An 18,956-nucleotide genomic window follows, 5' to 3' on the forward strand; every position below is an offset into this window, starting at 1 on the left:
ATACTGTTGTTCATCCTGAAATCAGACTTCAAGATGCTAAAAGAAAACTCAGCAGGTGCTTGCAACTCTTGATATGAAGGTGGATTCCTGTACAATCAGAAAGAGACTGTTCAAATGTAACTTTCATGGAAACATTTTCTGTGCAAGAAAATCACAAAGTCCAGACTGAATTTTGCTGGAAAAGAAACATAGACAAAGACCAGGACCTCTGGAATAATGTTTTTTTGGACTTTTGAGTCTAAAAGGAAAATAACTGGACACCAGAGGCAATTACATGTTTGGTGTAAATAAAATACAGCATTCTAGGGGCAAAAACTCACACCAGCAGAGTTCAAATTTGCAGGGTTTTAAAAAAGCCTTAACCTCAGCAGAACCGGGCTAACTCTAACCATTAACACAAGTTCCACACTGAATCAGAGAGAAATGTGAAACCATTTGTGAAGAAATTAAATCTGAACAGTAACTGGACCCTGCAACATGATTATGATCTATCAAAACATATCAGTGAATCTGCCAAGGATTCTCTGGGAATTAAAAATAGGAAAGTCATGGGTCAATTTGAAGCCCAGATCTTCATCTCATTGATTTGTTGTGGAGTGATTTAAAATGGTCTGAACATGAAATAAACCCCTCAAATATCTCATGGTTACAAGAGGAGTGGGGAATGCTTTCCCCTAGACCGATGTCATCTGGTAGATGGAGCTTTTCTGCACTCCTGTTTCCTGTAGAAGCTTAATCTTTTGAAGCTCTCAGATTAGTAATCCCCTTAAGTGCTGGTTGGGGATGCAGTGGTGGTACTTGTGACCTGGTGGGCATGTGCTTTATGCACCAACCTGCATAGTAGTTCAAAGCCAACCTGTGCAACATGAGGAGGGGGGGGTTGGGGGGGTAATGGGACACATGAAAGTAACACTCACCAGTGTGTAGTGTCTAAAGATCAGAGCCCAGTAGGAAGGAGGGAGCGAAAACATAAACAAATCAAAAGCACCTACATTTCAGAGTTTGTCTAGTGAAATATACCCACATGTTGTTGGTTCTTAAAAGTCCTGATGCAACAGATGTGGACATTTCAAGGTAGTGTTTCAGACAAATAAGCATTTTGAAAATGTCTGATGTGAAGGTGTTTTTTCTAGAAATTTTCTGAACAAATGTACATTCTCGTCATTATTGAAAAAAAAAAAAAGCTTTTCTGGGTTTCTGGTTAACAGATGAACATTTCAAACATTCATTCTGCAAGACAACAGATATATTGACACATGAACAAGCCAGGCTGCTTCAGTGTTTTAACGCGTCGGTCTCCGAGGCGGGTTGTAGCTTCAAAAAAAACTTTGTATTGTATTTCTTTCCTGTGCCAGAGCCCCCTTCCTGTGGCGGTCCTGTGTCAAACACTGATGACCTTCTGCTTCCTGCAAGTCGCATGGAGACGGGCCTGCCACGAGCCCCGGGCCTCACCGCCGGCCCCTGAACAACCTCTGAGCCCCTACTCTTTATCATCAATCTGTTTTGAAATTGTTCCTGACTTTTACTCATAGCTTTCTTCCAGTTTAGTAGTTTCATTATTTTCTGTCATTCTTCACTTGTATATTCTCCTCTTTTTTGCTTTCCTCCCCTTTTTTTTCTGTTTGCCACTTCGTGCCTGTAACACCCCCTTCTCCTTAGCGCTTCCCTCTGTCCACACCTCTGTTCCCCTCTGCATCCCTTCTCTCTTTGTCTGTCTGTCCAGGTCAGAAGAGGGTCTGTCAGACATTTCCTGTGCAAGCTGCAGATCTAGACCACACCTTGCGAGGGTATTTCAGAAACTGCTGTCACCAACACCTTGTTTGTAAACTTGATTAAATACTACCTGCATTGAAAAAAAATAAAACAGTACACTCACATAGGAACCATTGGAAATTTGTTGACTTTTCTCTGCAGAACATGCAATGTATCCATGATAAAGAGAAAGTTGTGCTATAAAAATGCGGCTATTTCACCTTAGCTGTGGATCAATGCAGCTCCTCCATAGTTATTATGGGATACTGCTGAAAAACTGCATTTAAATTGATATCAAATTACATAAGTCTAGGCTACTAAGTGGGTGATCAGAAGGCAGCAAGTTCAAATCAAGGGGAATCAAAGGGAGACAAATGACTCTCCATCCATTATGTGGTGTCCACCTCCATCAGTCATCAGACAAGAGGAGGGGTACACCTTGGAAAACCTGCACACCCTCCTTGGATGTTTTATTTTTAAATGCTTTTACAAATCAATTAAATGCTTTTTTGTCATTATTTTGTAAAACTGAGTTTTCATTTTGACATGAAAAGGGATTTTCTGAAAATGTTTCCGTCAAAAAAAAAAGCCATATATTGTTGATCCTGATTGATTTGTTAAAGCATTAAAAGGGTAAACCATCCAAGGGGGTAAATACTTTCTAATAGACTCTGTGTTCCTCTGCTTGAACTCAGTCTCTGCCATATATGAACGCCTGTGTGTGAGTTGGCTCGGTCCCACATGTTCCACAGGCCAGCACGTCTTTGACTTGGCCTCACTTCTCCTTGGATCCGAGGTCACCGAAGTGCGTTTGTGCACACGTGCCGTCGGCAGTAACATACCTTTGCTATGAATCTGTGCACACTGTCCCTCTGGTCTTCTTCCAGTCCAGGTCAGAGGCAGGAAGAGCGCAGAGAGAAAGGGAGGAAGCAGAAGCCTCTTTCTCGCTGGCTGCAGGTACTGACCCTGAGCTTTGACCTTTAACTTCAGCTTGAATCTTTCTGGCAAAACACAGCTCCTCAATTACAGCTCTAAATACCTGATGCTACGGTTACAGAAAGTTTAATATGGGTAATGTGAGTAACAAGTAATTAGCAAGACACAAAAAAACTCATTAAAGTCTAGAAATATAATTTAAATCTTTATTATCCGACAACAATGACAACTTGTTGTTTTTGTTCACTCATTACATTTACAGAAATGTTTAAGAAAGCTGCATGAACTGATTTATTTTGTTCTGCCAATCATTTGATTTTCTTTCCTTCATCAAACTGTTTGACAAAGATGGTGCGGTGCTGCTTTGTAAAAGAAAAAGTTGTAAAACGCTCATTTAAATCTGAGTGATTTAAACCACCTGATATCATCATCATCATTACATGGATGTTCATAGCTAGCTGCACTGTTTTTGGACAGAAACCATAACTTTGGAGGGTGATCGATTGTTTTTTTTTTCTCCTGGTGCCGTTTCACCAGCTCCAGAAAAATAACCTGCTGCCATGTTTGGCAGGCTCCAGGTTGCCTTCGATGGTCGGGTTGGGCTCAGGACGCGGTCTAGAGTGGTAGGGGTTCTCTGGGAGAGGCCGCAAGGTTGACACCTTGGTTACCTGTCAGAAAGCAAATGGGAAAAAAATATTCAAAGGTTTATTAGAGGTTCATTGCAGAAGCAATCATGTCTTTATGAACAGGTTACCACTATTACAGAATATCAAAGTTTTAAAATGGTTAAACTGCTTAAAAAACACAAAGGAATTATGGTGTGGAGGCAGAAGACTGAATTCGGTCCCCTGATTAAAAAACATTTAATTAGGCTTTTTTATAGTTTATACAAACTCAGATACATACTGCTTTAATTAGACCATTTTAAGAGTTTACAGTTTCCTCCCTATGACTGTCCTACAGAATAGAACACACAGAGATGAAGCAACTTTTGTTTCCAAAACTAGTGTGCTTGTAAACTAGTTTACAAGCACACTAGTTTACCGAAACTAGTAAAGCAATTCATGTTTACTAGTAAACTAGCCGATTCAACTAGTAAACTAAGTTGAACCGCCTCTAAAGCTATTTTTAGTTTGCAGGTTTAACAAAGATTAGATTTCTAATCTTTTTAGTAAAGATCATAAATATGTCTGATGATCTGATTTTTTTGAGTGCAGGAGAAAACATATTTTGATATTTCAATTTTAACAAAGGGGGAGCTGTTGCTCTAATACCTCCACAGTTCACCCACTTATAGTTTAAAATTCAAAGTGATCATAGAATCTGCACTGACCCTTTCCACCTGCTACTTGCAGTCCACTGGCTGAAGAAAAAAGTTCAAGATTTTTCTATCGCTTATAAGAAAAGCTAATTTGTTTGTTTAAAAATATTAACATGGTTTGGTAATCTACAAGCAGCTTTGTACTGTTTACTAAATTGCCTGGTGCTGGCTGGCTGCCAGATACAGAGTCCAAATAATTAAACAGGAAAGTCAGTTTATACTCAGTAACACTCTGTGTTACTCTATGAAGAGCAAAATGGCAAAATAGGTTTAACATATTGCAAAATTACCAAATGTACATAATAGAACAACATGTAGATGGTGTTTATTAGATTTACCATAAACCTCTATATCAAAATTAGAGTAAAATTAATGTCAGACACAACGCTTCTGTTCATTAAAAGCAATTAGATCAAATAATACATTTTAGTAATACCATCAGATTTTGAAACAGTGTCAGTTTTACTCAAGATTATCAGATGGTGAACATTTCGTGTTGGGGTGTGTATAATCAGCACAAATAGAGAACCACGGTACGTTCGTCTGTCTCACCTTGGATAGATCTCCCAGGTCAGGTCTCACCCAGCCCAGCTTATCAAGGACACAGCTGTCAAAAGCTTGCTGCTGTTTGCGGCAGTGACGTAGCTCTGTCAGGTTGGTGTAATCCAAGCAGGTCCAGTACTCCGTGAAGGACTCAGCACAGTTTCCCTTGATTTGTCTGAGATGTATACAGACATGCAATTATATTTCAATCTACTGCTAAGTATGACTCACAATTATCAGCAAAGAAAAAAGTTTTTTTTTTCTTCTGGTTTTCAGAGATGACGTTCATTACCTAGAAAAACATCAAAGCAACAGACAAGTAACATACTGCTGTAAAACTGAAAACATTTTTCATTAAAAACTAGAAAAATAAATTATTAAGAAACGTCCAATTAGGTCAGACCAATTTTATTGTTGTAGATATTGTCAAAATTACGGTATTTTTTCAGACTTGGAAAATGCTGACTCCCATATAAGATGACAAATAATAAACACATGAATAAAAAAGACCCACAGGTGTATGGTTACAGCTTTAGGTACTACCTTTTACACAATGGAAACCAACTGTTGACATCAAAATGTGTCTCAGAAGACATCAAGTAAACAAATGTTCAACCAAAATTTTGAAGTTGGTAAATTTACTTTTAGAAAAACTATTTTTCATAACTCATTATCAAGGTGTAAAATGTCTTATCGCCATATGTACAGAAATGTGGAACTACTTTCAAATTTAAAGACAGCTGCTATATAAACAGCATTAAACTTTGCCCTTCTCAACAAGTCACTCTACCACATTATAAAAAAACACCATATAAACTGTTTGAGGTTGAATTTTCTAAAATATTTCATAAAACATGAACCTTACATCATCAATCCTCCCTCCATTCATCTCACCAGCTTTTTCTCCTACTGTTTTTCAGCACTAGTTTTTGTTACAAACCTCTATAGCCTATAATAAATTGCAAAGCCTAATTGCAGAACAAGACAAAACCTGAAACTTTTTAAATCTTCAATCTACGCAACAGCTTTGAAGTCCATAAAAACAACTATCTAGGACCAACATTTGCAACTTCAGACCACATTTTCTTCCCACACGTCCATCACTAAGTAAGAAACATACAAACTCTGACCACAAACCTCTTATAACCAGAGTTTTATATGGACTCCTAAAGTCTGCACTGTGTTGGCTCCAGCATTCAGCCACATCTTTAATCACTCTCTGAGCATAGGACCTAGGATCTGTTTTGCAGATGACAGCAGGCATGCAACTTTTAAATCTGAAAATGTAATTATTCTTCACAATCAACAGAGTGCTGAATTCTCTCAAATATAATAAGAATTTTTCTTCTTAAAAGGCAAAGAAAATTGTTACACACTTATTTTTACCCTTAAATATGAACCATGAGCTCAAGAAACCAGTTAGTCAACTAATCTTTCTAAATGTCATCTTTCATAGATTTTGGGTAAATGCGCCAGGCACTGTTTCCATTGTTATGGATTAGGCATCAAAAACATAAAATGCTGAATAACTAAAGTTACCTGAAGAAGTTAAGTGCACATTCATTGACCTTCCTCCCTTCTTGTAAACACTTTCTTGGGTCTTTCTCCTCCCAGCGACAGAGCATAAACTCCTTATTGGGTTTGTCACACTGGGAGCCATAATGGTGTGCAGCAGCCTTCAGAACTGCAGATGAGACGTTTACCTAAAGCAAAAAAGAATGACAAAACATGACAAAACAGGGGTTCAGAAAATACAACCAATAGAAAAAGGTCAAAATAATTCATTTTTTTAGCCCCTCCTGCAGCCTAAAAGTTTTGCTCCTAAATGAGAGATGAATAAACAAAGGTGTGTCGATTAAAGTCAGATCTAGAATTTAGGGATTGTGCCATTTTAACAGTTTCATCCTTATAATATTATTCAATTACATTTTTGATCAGGGAGAAAAGTTAATTTTAAGAAAAAGACAATGGAAAAAATATATGATCTATGTTTTAAGAAAATCTATGTTTCCCACAATCACCTCAAACGTTTTTCCACAGACGTTTAACTAACATAGCAGTGGATTAATCTGTCAACTATTTGATCCCAGATATCTTTCTTCTTCACTAAAATAGTTACACATAGCAAATAAAACACCCCCACTCTTTGTGTGTGCTTTAAGAGAAAATGTGAAGTTAATATGTTTAAGGTGTTTTCGAATATGTTTTTTCCTTGCTCTCAGTTACTTCCTGAAAATATGAAAGATTAAATTAAGTTATGCAGTGTATAGGTTTTATTTGCTTTCTTAGTATTTAAAGTGATACTGTTTTTTCGGGGGGGTTATACTCCAACTTTCCCCTTTAATTTTCTAAATTATAAACCTATACTGACAAATGTTTTTGGGGTGCAAATCACATCATAGCGTTGTCACATTGTCTTTTTTTCCCTAAACTTTTGTGAGAAGGAAAAGGATAGGACTTCAGAAAGACTCTTCATGCATGCCTATGTGTCTCTTCAAATGCTCTTACAGTCGATTACAAGAGTGTCTTACGAGAAAAGTTCCATTTTCACTTTATTATACACCGTCCTTTGCAGCTAAAATATTTATAGAAATAAACAACTATGAAACTTCACAAATCCTACTGCAATCACAGAATATTTGTCATATGCATTTTTCTGAAGGTGGTACACAACTTTGTCTGTATTTGTAAATGTATAAATAAACTTCCATTCTTAGCGAAGGCTTGAGTAAACTGCCAAAACACAGACAAAATAAAGACAAGACAGGCATATGCTAAAACAATGAAGTAAAAAACTTGCTCGCAATTGTTAACTAATTCTGCACAAGATCTGTCATATTAATAAAAGTAACAGATTTGCTGCATAAATAATGGTTTTATATATGTGAATACTACAAATATCGTCAACTACTGAAATACAGAAAGCTTCCAGTTTATTTCACTGTTGACAATGACCTGAACTACTGACAGCGATGACCTAAATTTCAAGGACAGATCTGATTTTTTTGTTGTTGTTTTTTTTTTTTTTTTTCAAAACTAAGCCACTTGAATTGCAAATCCAATTAAACTAAGGATGTAATGTAGTTTCTATAAAGTCATTGTTATCTAATAAGAAGCAGAATGTGAAATATGACTTGTTTGTCGTGCTGCAAACCAACGTTATCTTTCCTTCAGAAGGACATACACACATCGTCGAGTTTTTACTGTGGACGTGCGCACAGTAATTTCATTTATACATAATTCATCTAGGAATCCTTGTAACTGACTTTCACCAATATGACTTCAATGGGACAGTTTTAGCAGCTAGCCGGTTAGCTTGCTAGTTAGCTGTCATGCCTTCTCTTAGTAACAGCAACCACTGCTTACCTCATCCACTTTCAGCTCCTCCAGAGTCGGTACTTCCAGTGTTGTCGGCATGGCCAACTGCTGGTTTTCTAATTCAGGCGACTAAAATCAAACACGGCTGAGAAAACCATTCAACGTCCTCCTCGCCTGTTTCAGGGACGAGAACGACAAGGCCTCAGAGAGGAAGGTCAGGTTACGTCGTCGTCATCGTGATGACGCAGTCACGTACGAGCTACGTGAAAATCTCAAATGATTTAAAGAAATTATTTGATAGAACTTATTTACGAAAAATTATAAACAAGTAATCCTTTAGCTTGGCATTTTATTTATTTTTACTCTTTTAAAGAGTTGTTTAAGCAAAGGGTAACCCTTACCACGTTGCCATGGTAACATTACACAAACATTATCGTATCTTAATCTCTTTTCTTCGTAGTTGTGTTTGAGTACATGCGAAATTTACCGCTAGTAACTTCTCTTTCTGGCATTTTTATTGTTCTAAATTGAAGTTTTTCGATTTTTTTTTTTTTTGTTGTTGTTGTTGTTGTTTTTGTTTTGTTTTTTCACTTAGTCTTTTTCTGTATTTTGGTGTTTCCAGAAGACACAAAACAGTTTAAGCAATGGAGCTGATTGGAAACCGATACAAAGGAAGAATAAAAAATGGAAGGCAAGTATATATATATATATATATATATATATATATATATATATATATATATATATATATATATATATATATATATATATATATATATATATAAAAAAATAAAATAAATTTAAAAAAACGCTAAATTGTATTAATACTGGGCCATAGTAGGCCTAAGTTATCAGTCGAGAAGAAGTTGATAATTTATTTATTATTATTTTTTTATTTTTTACCATAGGATGGAAGGTGATGGAGAATATATCTTTCCCACGGATACTAAGTATGTGGGAGAGATAAGAGACGGGAAGTTTCATGGTAAAGGCGTGCTGTACTTTACAAATGGAAGTAAATATGATGCCACCTGGGAGGAAGGCATAGCTATAGACGTGAGTTTCTTTGTGAATTTGTGTGTTTCTTGCTTTAATTTTGGATTGCATCCATTCAATTACATGACTGTGTTTCGCATTGGTTATACTTAATGCTACATCTGTTCCCTTTTAGTAATCACTCACCATTATTGTTGGGGTAATTATGTTGCTCCCATTATTTCCAAGTATCATGCTTTGTTCTTCCCTGCTCTGATATGATCTTTCATGAGCTTTGCAAGTAAAGCGATTATTCCTTTTATTTTTTTTTTTTTTTTATCATTGCTCCATTTTAAATGTTGGCAGCTTTGCTCCATGGTAAATCCTGGCTCATGCTATCTTCCACCTGCATTCAGAGCCAGCCTGAGAACCAAGCTCTTTTCAAAGAAACTTTAGATTAGCTGATGCAGTACTAAGAAGATTTACATTCACAAGGGTCTTATTTTTTCTTTATGTGTAATCTCATTTAGTATTTTAATTCAAAACTTAAAATTTGAAATATTAACTATTTTCTCTATTTGAGTTTATAAAAAGTATTACAAAAGTCGATTCAGTGTTTCCAAAGAATGAGCTATTGTGGCTTCATACCCTTGATTTTTTCCACATCCTATCATGTTATATCCCTATGCATTGAAGCTCACAACTCAGTTGGGAAAATATATTATTCACTCTGCATATCTGACCTTTATGAAGAAGTTGCGAGAAAATAGTCTTGCAACAACAGTTTTACTCAAACGATATAGGAAACACTGCAAACATGTATAGAGATGTGCTCTGATCAGTTGAAACTTAACATTAATCTTTAGGGTTTTTTTGCAAAACTGAAAGTGCTCTAAAATATTTGTAGTTGTAACTGTATCACAGTTTGTTTGAGACATCTTCTCAGGGTTGCAGAACAAATTCTGCACAACAAAAAATAATTTTAACTTTCCTGGTGTTGGTCTATCACGCAAAATTCAATTAAGATACAGTTAAGTTTGTGATTGATACTTTTGCAAAGCATGAGACAGTTATTATTCTGTTTACATTGTTGGTTTTGCACAAAAAAGGTTTGAGATATCTCAACCTAAAGACAAAAGGGGAAATCTAAATTCTTTTGTGGCGCTTCAAATGCTGGAGACTGTCATTTGAAAACCTCAGCATCTACTTATCTCTTCAGAAACCATGTCTGAGATATGCAGGATAACCCCCTACACCTCACGTAACAGTTTGAGCTGTAACTATTTTCTGTGAAAGAAGTATTCCCATGGGAAATGTTCAACAACACTGAGCATTATCTTGACTGGTATAGGTTTGTTTCTGCCTTTCATCTTTTAAAATGTCAGAATTTATTTCTTGTTTGTTTTCAACTGTAAAAGAGAGCATACAGTTATACCAAAAATCTGTGCATTTTATCAAAAGAGGTGAAGTAGCAACACCAAAACTATTAATGAGGAACAAAATTCTGATTCATGTTTTCGATGTTTTCTTTCCTAAGGGGTCATTTTTCTTCCCTGATGGTCTGGAGTACCGGGACAAGAACTGGGACTACTGTGATGGTTATGACAGGCGTTTCTACACTGAAAGATGCTTTGGATTTATACCACCAGGTTGGAATTTATGTATTTGCTCTGATTCCAGTTTTTCTCTGTTCAGTTTTCTTCCAAACACACACACACATCATTTAGTTTAAAAGCAAAAATAATTCACATAGTAGCAAAGTAAAAGAATAGTAATGTGACAGCAAGATAATTGTCAGGTTTAAAGGCTTGAATCGAAATTATCCAAAAAAAAATCAAACAAATTACCAAACAAATAGAGAAAATAGGCAATAAAAATGTATTCAAATACTACTTTTGATTTTAAAGAGTGATAGACAACATATAAAAAAGCAGAAATATTTTCATTTAGATTTTTAAAACCTTACGCAGTACATCGTTTGAGTCATATAAATATGACATTAGATTGAAATTTTAGCTCTAGAGGTGATTTGTTTTCCAGTTTTTGGAAATGGGTGTGCCACATTTTTATTATTTTTTTGTTTCATTAAATCCAGATGCTTTAATAGCGCTTTCAAGGCCAGGCCTGGGAAAAACCAAATACCACTTAGATGATCTTGCAGGAAAAGAATGAATACTTTAGTTGAAAACTGTGAAAACTAGATGTTACAGTTGCACAAGACAGCATGATTTTTCCAGCTCCTTTTTTCTTTTTTTCTTTTTTTCCTTCATAGCTATGTCCCCACAATTTTTTGTGAGCTTTAGCATCTCAGCCACAAAAATATCTGTTCTGGGTATCAAGGACCAAATATACTACTGGCATGCACTCTAGAATTTATTGTGATGTTGCAATAACAAAACTGGTTTGATGTACTTTGTAACTTTACTTATACATGCCTCAAAAACCATACATCTGTGATTTACAGTTTCTTTTTGCAAAAAATAGCTGTCTAAGAATCCAAATATTCATTGTCAGCATCTGATTTTTAGGGAATAGTTTAACTGTACTTGTTATTTCAGATAAGAAAAACTCAAAATCATCTGTGTTTGACCAATGAAAAAACATTATTTGCAATTTTTGGGGGGCATTCTACTTCCAGTCTTTGATGGAGTGACCCTCCTATTATTTGTAGAATATTCCACCATCTGTTTTTGTTATTAACAAGAACTGCCTTAAAAGTTGGGGACTTTTCCATCTGCGACATGGAAAAACAATCAGCTGGAACACATTAGAAATAACTGAGTAATTAAGTAAGTAAGTCACCTTGGTGTTGTGCAATAGCATCAAATATTATTTTGCCCTTCAAGTTAACATTATGATTATGGAAAAAGAAAAGAAAAAAATCTTTAATGCTCTAATGCCAAGCTTTCTGTTTACACAGGAGAAACTCAGCTGACTAAACATGTGGTTCATGAAAATAAAATGTGTAATTTAACCACTTTTGTAGCCTTCTCGAAGACAATCCTCACGAATTGATGTCTTCACTATTATAATGCAGTCACATGTCACAGTGAACTGCATGTTGTGAACAAAAGAGCCTATAGTTGTTGTGTAACTGCACTTTTACTTTAAAGTAAACTGAGCTCACGTCTTTCAGTTTATGCATTTTTCTTCCACTAACCTTTTGCCAAATTGGCTCGGTCTGAGTGAGAAACATCCAAGCATGGAGGGCTGTGGTGCCAAAGTAAATTAGAAAGATGAAAGTCAAGAGCAAACACAAATTTCCATTTCAAATTATGTACACAGACTTTTTTTGTTCGGTGAAGCATCTTTCACTGATATACCGGTGGATGTTAAGTCTTTTTACTAAGTGACCTAGTAAAGAAATATCATTACAACAGTAAGAGTGGTACTGTTCATTCAACCCCTATGTTTTAACTTGAACATGTTGCAGTTCTTTATTTGTGTAAAACAAAGAATCCTTCTAAAGTATGACCAATATGGCTTTGCAGGACTCTTTAGAGTATAGTCCTTTATTCATTTTCCAGTTGTCCGGAAAAAAATGTTGAGTGGAGCAGTTGGTGAGTCTTGGGTTCAAATTTTAGTCCGTGATCTTTCTGCATGGAGTTGGCATGTTCACTCTGTGCATGTGTGAGCTTCCAGCTTCCTCAGTCAAAAAACATCTGTGTTAGGTTAATTAATCTGCCTAAGTTGTCTTCGGTAGTGAGTGGGCGTGTGTATGCATGTTTCTATGTTACGCTGTGATGGCGACCAGACGAAGGTGTACCCTAAATATCCTCCACTGTCCACAATCCAGGAAAGGAAAAGCAGATATAGATGATGGAAAAAGTAATGTCTCTTTTCTAAATTGTATTTATATGTGAAGGAAGCTAATGGAATTTAAAGTGAATTCAGTTAATTCAATCCTAAAAAGTGGAATAAATAAAAGACTTCAGATGTTCAATTATTTAATTTTTTTCAACATAATTTTACATAAAATTAACAGAATTAATATTCAAATTAAAATATTTCACTTCTGAATGGTGGTGTAGAAGAGCAGGTGTTGCCTGAAAAACCTGGGGGTATAAACCAAGATGAAAATTTGGAGTGAGAGGTCCAGTAGTGCAGTTCTGGTTCTAAAAGGATAAAGAATATTGAGTAAGAAGTGGCAACACAGACAATATTTCCTGATAAGTAGTTTTTATACCTGACTAAAGCTACAGTTGTGTCATAAATGTGGTTTGAGTAGAAAAAAATTTCTTTGCCTATATTCTAAACGTTTCCTTGGTTTAGGAACGTTCACAATGAACCTATGGAGTGAGGTTAAATGAGACCCTGCATTATCTGATTTGAAATTTCTGAGTAATGTCATCTGACAGGTATCCTTTTACAGGCTTTTTTGTCCAAAAAGAAACATTGGATACACATTTCATGACTGAATCAATGCCCAGAATTTAAAGTAAATGCAGTCTGTCGGGTGTCCAGAGAGATATTCTCTAATTCTGTCATCCTCTGTTCATCAAGTCTCCCAGACTTGTTGTGACAGAAAATGATAGCATTGCTCACCTCAGGACCTTACAGGAGATGCTGAGGAATTGTCTGGGGAGACTAATCACTTCAGCACTTTGATCCAGAAAGCAACAAACTTACTTGGCACGTGAGGGAAACATGAGGGACAAGCAAAACCACAGCCACTGAGGAGCATTTGAGAAAAGGCATGGAAGGAAAAGCACTGGTCCCCAATCCTGGTCCTCAGCACCACTTGTTCTGGGCCATTGTCTGCTGTCCAATACCTCTGCAATACAATTTTTTGAAGCATGTATATCAGAATAGGGAGACATTTAAAACCTGCTTGGCAGTGAGCTCTGAGGATTATAATTGGGGTCCACTTAAGTAGATAATGAAAGGATCTTGGAGAAAAATGACCAGAAATTACTAAATGCAAAAAAATAAATAACTGATCAGGATAATCACACAGGAAAATCAGAACTAAAGAACAAATTGTATACTGTCTATAACACCAAATATGACGAATAAAACTAAAGTTCTGCATGTCAGTATAATAGTTGTTCTGTACACGCATTCCTCCATTTCAGCTTTGGACCTCTGCAGTTCTTCCAGAGTACTGTGAGCCTTCAAGTTGCTTCTCTGTTAAGCAATTTCCTTCCTTGATTTACCAGCTTTAGCAAACAGCCATGCCTTGGTTGGTCAACATTTGTACCATACGTTTTGAAGATGGACACTATATGAGCTAATGAAAACTTAGGATATAGTTTTCTAACCTAAGCCTACTGAAAGGTTTTTCAAAACCTTATTCAACAACCATATTTATACTAACTTTACATCAGAATATCAGCAATTGGTTGTACCAGATTTAATTTAGGGACATCTTATTAAGGGGACTGATTCTACCAGATTTTTATTCATGAAAAAATGTGAAAATATTTTTTTTTCCACTTCACAATTATGTTTGTGTTTGTCTATCACATAACATCCCATTTAAAAAACATTGAAGTTTTTGATTGTAATGGGGCACAGTTTAAAAAAGTACAGTGAGTATGAAGACTTGCATTGCCTTTTGAGGCTTTTATGTCTCTTAACTGGATCTTTGTTGAACAGCACCAGGTATTTAAAGACTGAAAATGTTATATCTCATTTTCAAGTATAGCAAAGATTAACCAAAACGTCAGGGTTCTCATCTCTATCAGATTGATCTTGCATTTGAGATTTACCAACTGTTTGCCCAGAATAACAAAATTAGGTATTTAGATAGAAATCCTGCAAATGTATGAGTGACTCACCTAAATGGTTTTTTTTTATTTTTATGGAGGGTTTGTATTCAGATGAGCTATTTGCAATGTAAAACAGAAATTCCACAAGCACTCAGATCTCATTTTCATACATGTAAAGGCAGAAGATAAAATCTAGATCAATATCAGATGCTTAAGATTGCAAAAATGTGCTTTTTAATATTTCTTCCTGATGCAAGTTCTTCTTTACTATTTTAACTTTGGCAGTGATGAACAGAAAAATGAGATAAGGGGGGAAAGGGCAACAGAAAGACAATATGGGGAAAAATGTGCACCACAGACTGAAGACATGAGGAACAGAGTACCTTTGAACAATACTCACTCTTGATTTAAATAGATATAGAGGAAAAACAGGAACTGTGGAATTGATGTCTGCCTGTTTTCGGCCGTGGTCGTGTTCGTGCCCTCCGAGGGATGTGCTCTATATGTGGCGGCTGATGACAAATGCTATTTATGCCTATGTACTCTCTCCCTTTTGTCTTGATATACAACTCTTGAAAGGAATGCTTCTGTATCCTGTAAGGATTTATTTTTCAACCCTGGGTGGTGAAGGCATATTTGTCAGGGTGGGTGTGAAGTCTGAATTTATTGCCCAGCGCCTTCCGCCCAGGATGAGGACTGCAAAGATGATGGGACATGGGGAAGACCCGCCCTCCCAGTGGGGGCGCTTACTGTGGCAAGAAAGAGGAAGGAGATCCCCATGCAGCTGTGGATGTGAGGGGATGGAAAACTCTGCCAGTGAAGACAAACATTAAAAAATGTCGCATAGATAAAGCTTCTTTTTACCTGCAGTCTATTCTGTTAGCTTGGACAGAAGTAACTAGGAATCATGAGCCATATTTAAATTACTGACCTCCTTGGTTACTAATGTTAACATGGATAAACAAGCCATACTGGAAAGGTGCCAAGCTGCAAAACAATAGGATCTGTGGCTAATATCTCCCAAGTGGTTACAGATTCCTTTGGAGGACCTCTGAAGCAATTTTTGCATAGCGTCTTGCAGGACAAGAATGTGAAAATCTACAGGAAATTGTAGTAGTGAGTGAACACAAATGGTTGACTGGGCTTAAGAAGTAAGTTCAAACATATATCTGTGTGTCCTTATTTTCACCAGTGTCTTGGTGAACCTAAAGACGTTTTTTCCAATACTGTTTGTATTATTATTCTTAAAATAAAATTTAGACACCAAATGAAAAATGTGTTCATTGGTTTTGAAAACAGAAGGAGAAAAAAAATGGCACAGATATGGAAGTAGAACAAAACATCCATTTAACGTCGTCGAGGGTGGATTGGGGAAAGGGGGCAGCATAACGAGGGAAACACGTACAACGCAGCGGGAAGCATGGCAGCGTAACAAATTCCTGTCGTAAAGGCAGGGAGGAGGAGGATAACACCCACAATGATTCAAAATAGCATTAGTACTTGTAAGAGCTGAGAGTCAAGCCAGATGAGGAGATGCATGTATGAGCCACAGCAGCAAAAAGATCTGCTGACTAAAGAGTCCTGCATGGTCAGACCAACAGGCCGAAATTGGTTTTCATTGCAACAGAAATCATCATTTTGGTTTCAGCCCCCTTAAATCAAATTTCCTTAACCTGATTAGCCTCAATGTTAACAATTTAGGCTTTTTTATTTTAAAAGAATGCATCCAGAAATACACAGACAATAAAAATCTAAAGCATGTATGAAGAATGTATACATTATCTAAATCTGGAATACAACTCACACAGTGAACAAAATAAAAATTCCAAATAAATTAAAAATGTCAATTTTATTTGATTTCAAGGAGACTTTTAGGGACATTTAATTGTATTCAAATTTGTTGCTGCTGATTAGAATTGTTGCTTAACTTAGGAGGTGCAATATGAGCAATTGAGCAAGATACAAAGGTCACATCTGCACAATCAAACCTCCAGTATCATCTGATTGAACACGTCGAGTTATTTTCAAAACAAACACTCTCCCGGTTAGTTTTTACTGTGTACCCGCTTAGCAGAATGGCCCGCGTGTTGCCATATGATTTGGTCTTACTTTCCTGTTGCTGGAATGAGTGCTTCCATCTGAATCTGTGAACAGAAAACATTCCACTGCCAAGGAAAACACCTCCAGTGACCGATCCGTGGCCTGCTCCCTTTGTCCCCGTCCAGTTGAGGTGTTTCACAGACAGATAAAATCAGCCTGGGCTCTAGGGAGTGGAACTGAAAATTCTTTAGAAATTCTCCCCTTTCAAACATCTTTCAGACTTTCACCCTAAAACTAGAATTATAGCTTAATCCCCTGATCTTTGACTGATGAATTAATGAATTTTTTTTTTAAAGTTTTAATCTGATATGAAAGCCACAAGCTGATTTGCTGACAGTTTCTAGGAAATGCTTGACTTATGTGAGCATATTTGAAGGTTTGTTTTGGCGTTTTCACATTGTGTGATTTCACTGTAGTGCCTCTACAAACTGTGCATACAGGATAATAGCGCATAATGATCTTGAACTCAGCCTCTGGTAACTGTCACAGAAGCAGTCGAAACGCTCCTATTTCTGCCTCAGTTTCACTTTAACGTCCCTCAGAACCCCATTATATCTTATGCAAATTACCACAAATGAAGAAAGCTGATTTTTTTTAATTGAGCCAGAGTGGGTGTAACTCTTTGTGTACATGTGCAAGTGTCAAATCACAGCGATCAGGCTGGAAGGAAACACTTTTCCTCAGAGTGTGTTTTGAGGGTTAAGATAAACAGACTTTAACAAGGTGCCATTATCGCTTCCACACTCACTCCTGTGTGCCTTGTATGAAGAGCATCCATGTTTGTTGTCAGTCCAGTTCGGTATCCACAACAAAATCTGCGGAATGGTTGCAAAATAAGAGAGTATATCTTTATGACAATTATACCAGAAGTGTAGTTTATTTTTAAGGTCTGGATTAATATGAAAAACTATTTATATTTATATTAGAGATGCATCAATCAAATGTTTCCTCTCTATTTTTGATGTGTGGGTTTTCTGTGGGGGGATGGGGTGGGGCTGTTCCCCAACAGGGTCATGCCAATTTCCATGTTGACCCAGTATGATTTACTTGCCTAATGATTGTTATATAGTGCATAAAAGTTCATGTTGGCTGACACTTCAGCTGAAAAAGGTGGGAGTTCTCAGTTTTGATATACTAAATCGATTGAGGGGAAAAATAAGATCATTTAGCACAAGTCACCGATCAGAGCCAATAAAAATAAAAATTGGCTGATTCCAATCACTGGCTATGCGTTTGGTACCTAATGCTAATTATTTAAAAATTGTGACATAAAAAATTTGGAAATATAAAATGTACCATAGACCCGAATATAAAATATGTGATATTAGCTAGCTAAAATCTGAATATTTTTAAGTTCTTGGACTGGAAATGTTATGCTTTAATACAGTGCATGCAAAGCCTAAAATATACCAGCCACCTGTGCCCTCATTTAACTTAAGCTGCAAATTACATGTGACTTTAATCCTCAGATAAACGCTGCTATACAATCTGAAGAGGGCAGAATTACAGCAAATATAAAAATGTCTCAATCTAATCATCATTAAGCCCCGGGCTGTGACTAATTGAGGTCAGTCTCATGGAAACACGGATATATTGCCTTCAGTAATTACCTGTCCCATTTTCAACTACGTCACAAAGACGGCGCAAATGTTTGCTGTGGCAGCTGTCGCGTGGCCGATAGAGGGTCCAATTGCCCTCTCGATCAGCGCAGGTAGAAAGGAGAGCCGAGCTGTTATGCCCTTGAAGTGGCTGGTGGCGACCACGCCCACCACTGACAATTACACACAATCAGCGCGCGAGCCGCAGACCTGCACCTCTACATCTACAATAGGGGCCCCGCGCGCTTCGTGGACCCTCGGGGTGAGGCCCGCGAGCGGCTCAAGTGCGTGCAGCTGCGCGCGCTCCAGAAAAAGCTCACTTCCCCTGCAATTAGCTTCTCGTTTCAGCGTCTAACAAGGAGAAACTGGTTTATTATCGGCTCCTCTGGCGGTCGTTTGGTTTATAAAAAAAGAAAAAAAGATTGGCGTCCATTTTTGGTGGGTTATTATTTGTTGGTGTCTGAAGTGGCACTAAGAAGTTATTTTCCTCTAATTGTTAGGCTTATCTTGCTTTGACAAATTTATCCAAGATTTGAATGGCACTTCAGTTCTGCAGTCTAGCGCACAAAACGACCTGCAGTTTAAATATGCAAGCTACTGATTGTTACACTTAAAATGAGCTCAACAAAATGAGCTCAGCCTCTTCTTACTGTGCACGTTTTATACCAAAATAAGAAGACGGTTCATTTTTGTTGTTTGGTT

At 36.9% G+C, this 18,956-nt stretch overlaps 2 protein-coding genes across 2 annotated transcripts; one reads left to right on the top strand and one right to left on the bottom strand.

Moving 5' to 3' along the window:
* Positions 1-2,878: 2,878 nt before the first annotated feature.
* ndufa8 (NADH:ubiquinone oxidoreductase subunit A8) lies at positions 2,879-8,108 on the bottom strand. Its single transcript, XM_044144734.1, has 4 exons — positions 7,919-8,108; positions 6,092-6,255; positions 4,562-4,727; positions 2,879-3,356 (listed from the first exon to the last, which is right to left on the bottom strand). The coding sequence occupies exons 1-4, from the start codon at positions 7,967-7,969 to the stop codon at positions 3,219-3,221; spliced, it is 519 nt and encodes a 172-aa protein (XP_044000669.1). The 5' UTR covers positions 7,970-8,108; the 3' UTR covers positions 2,879-3,218.
* Positions 8,109-8,343: 235 nt separating this feature from the next.
* On the top strand, positions 8,344-15,352 carry morn5 (MORN repeat containing 5). Its single transcript, XM_044096292.1, has 6 exons — positions 8,344-8,362; positions 8,493-8,561; positions 8,779-8,926; positions 10,383-10,494; positions 11,766-11,791; positions 15,245-15,352. The coding sequence occupies exons 2-6, from the start codon at positions 8,515-8,517 to the stop codon at positions 15,350-15,352; spliced, it is 441 nt and encodes a 146-aa protein (XP_043952227.1). The 5' UTR covers positions 8,344-8,362; positions 8,493-8,514.
* The last annotated feature ends 3,604 nt before the right edge of the window (positions 15,353-18,956 follow it).

Source organism: Gambusia affinis, linkage group LG17, assembly GCF_019740435.1.
Source record: "Gambusia affinis linkage group LG17, SWU_Gaff_1.0, whole genome shotgun sequence".
NCBI classification, from domain to species: domain Eukaryota; kingdom Metazoa; phylum Chordata; class Actinopteri; order Cyprinodontiformes; family Poeciliidae; genus Gambusia; species Gambusia affinis.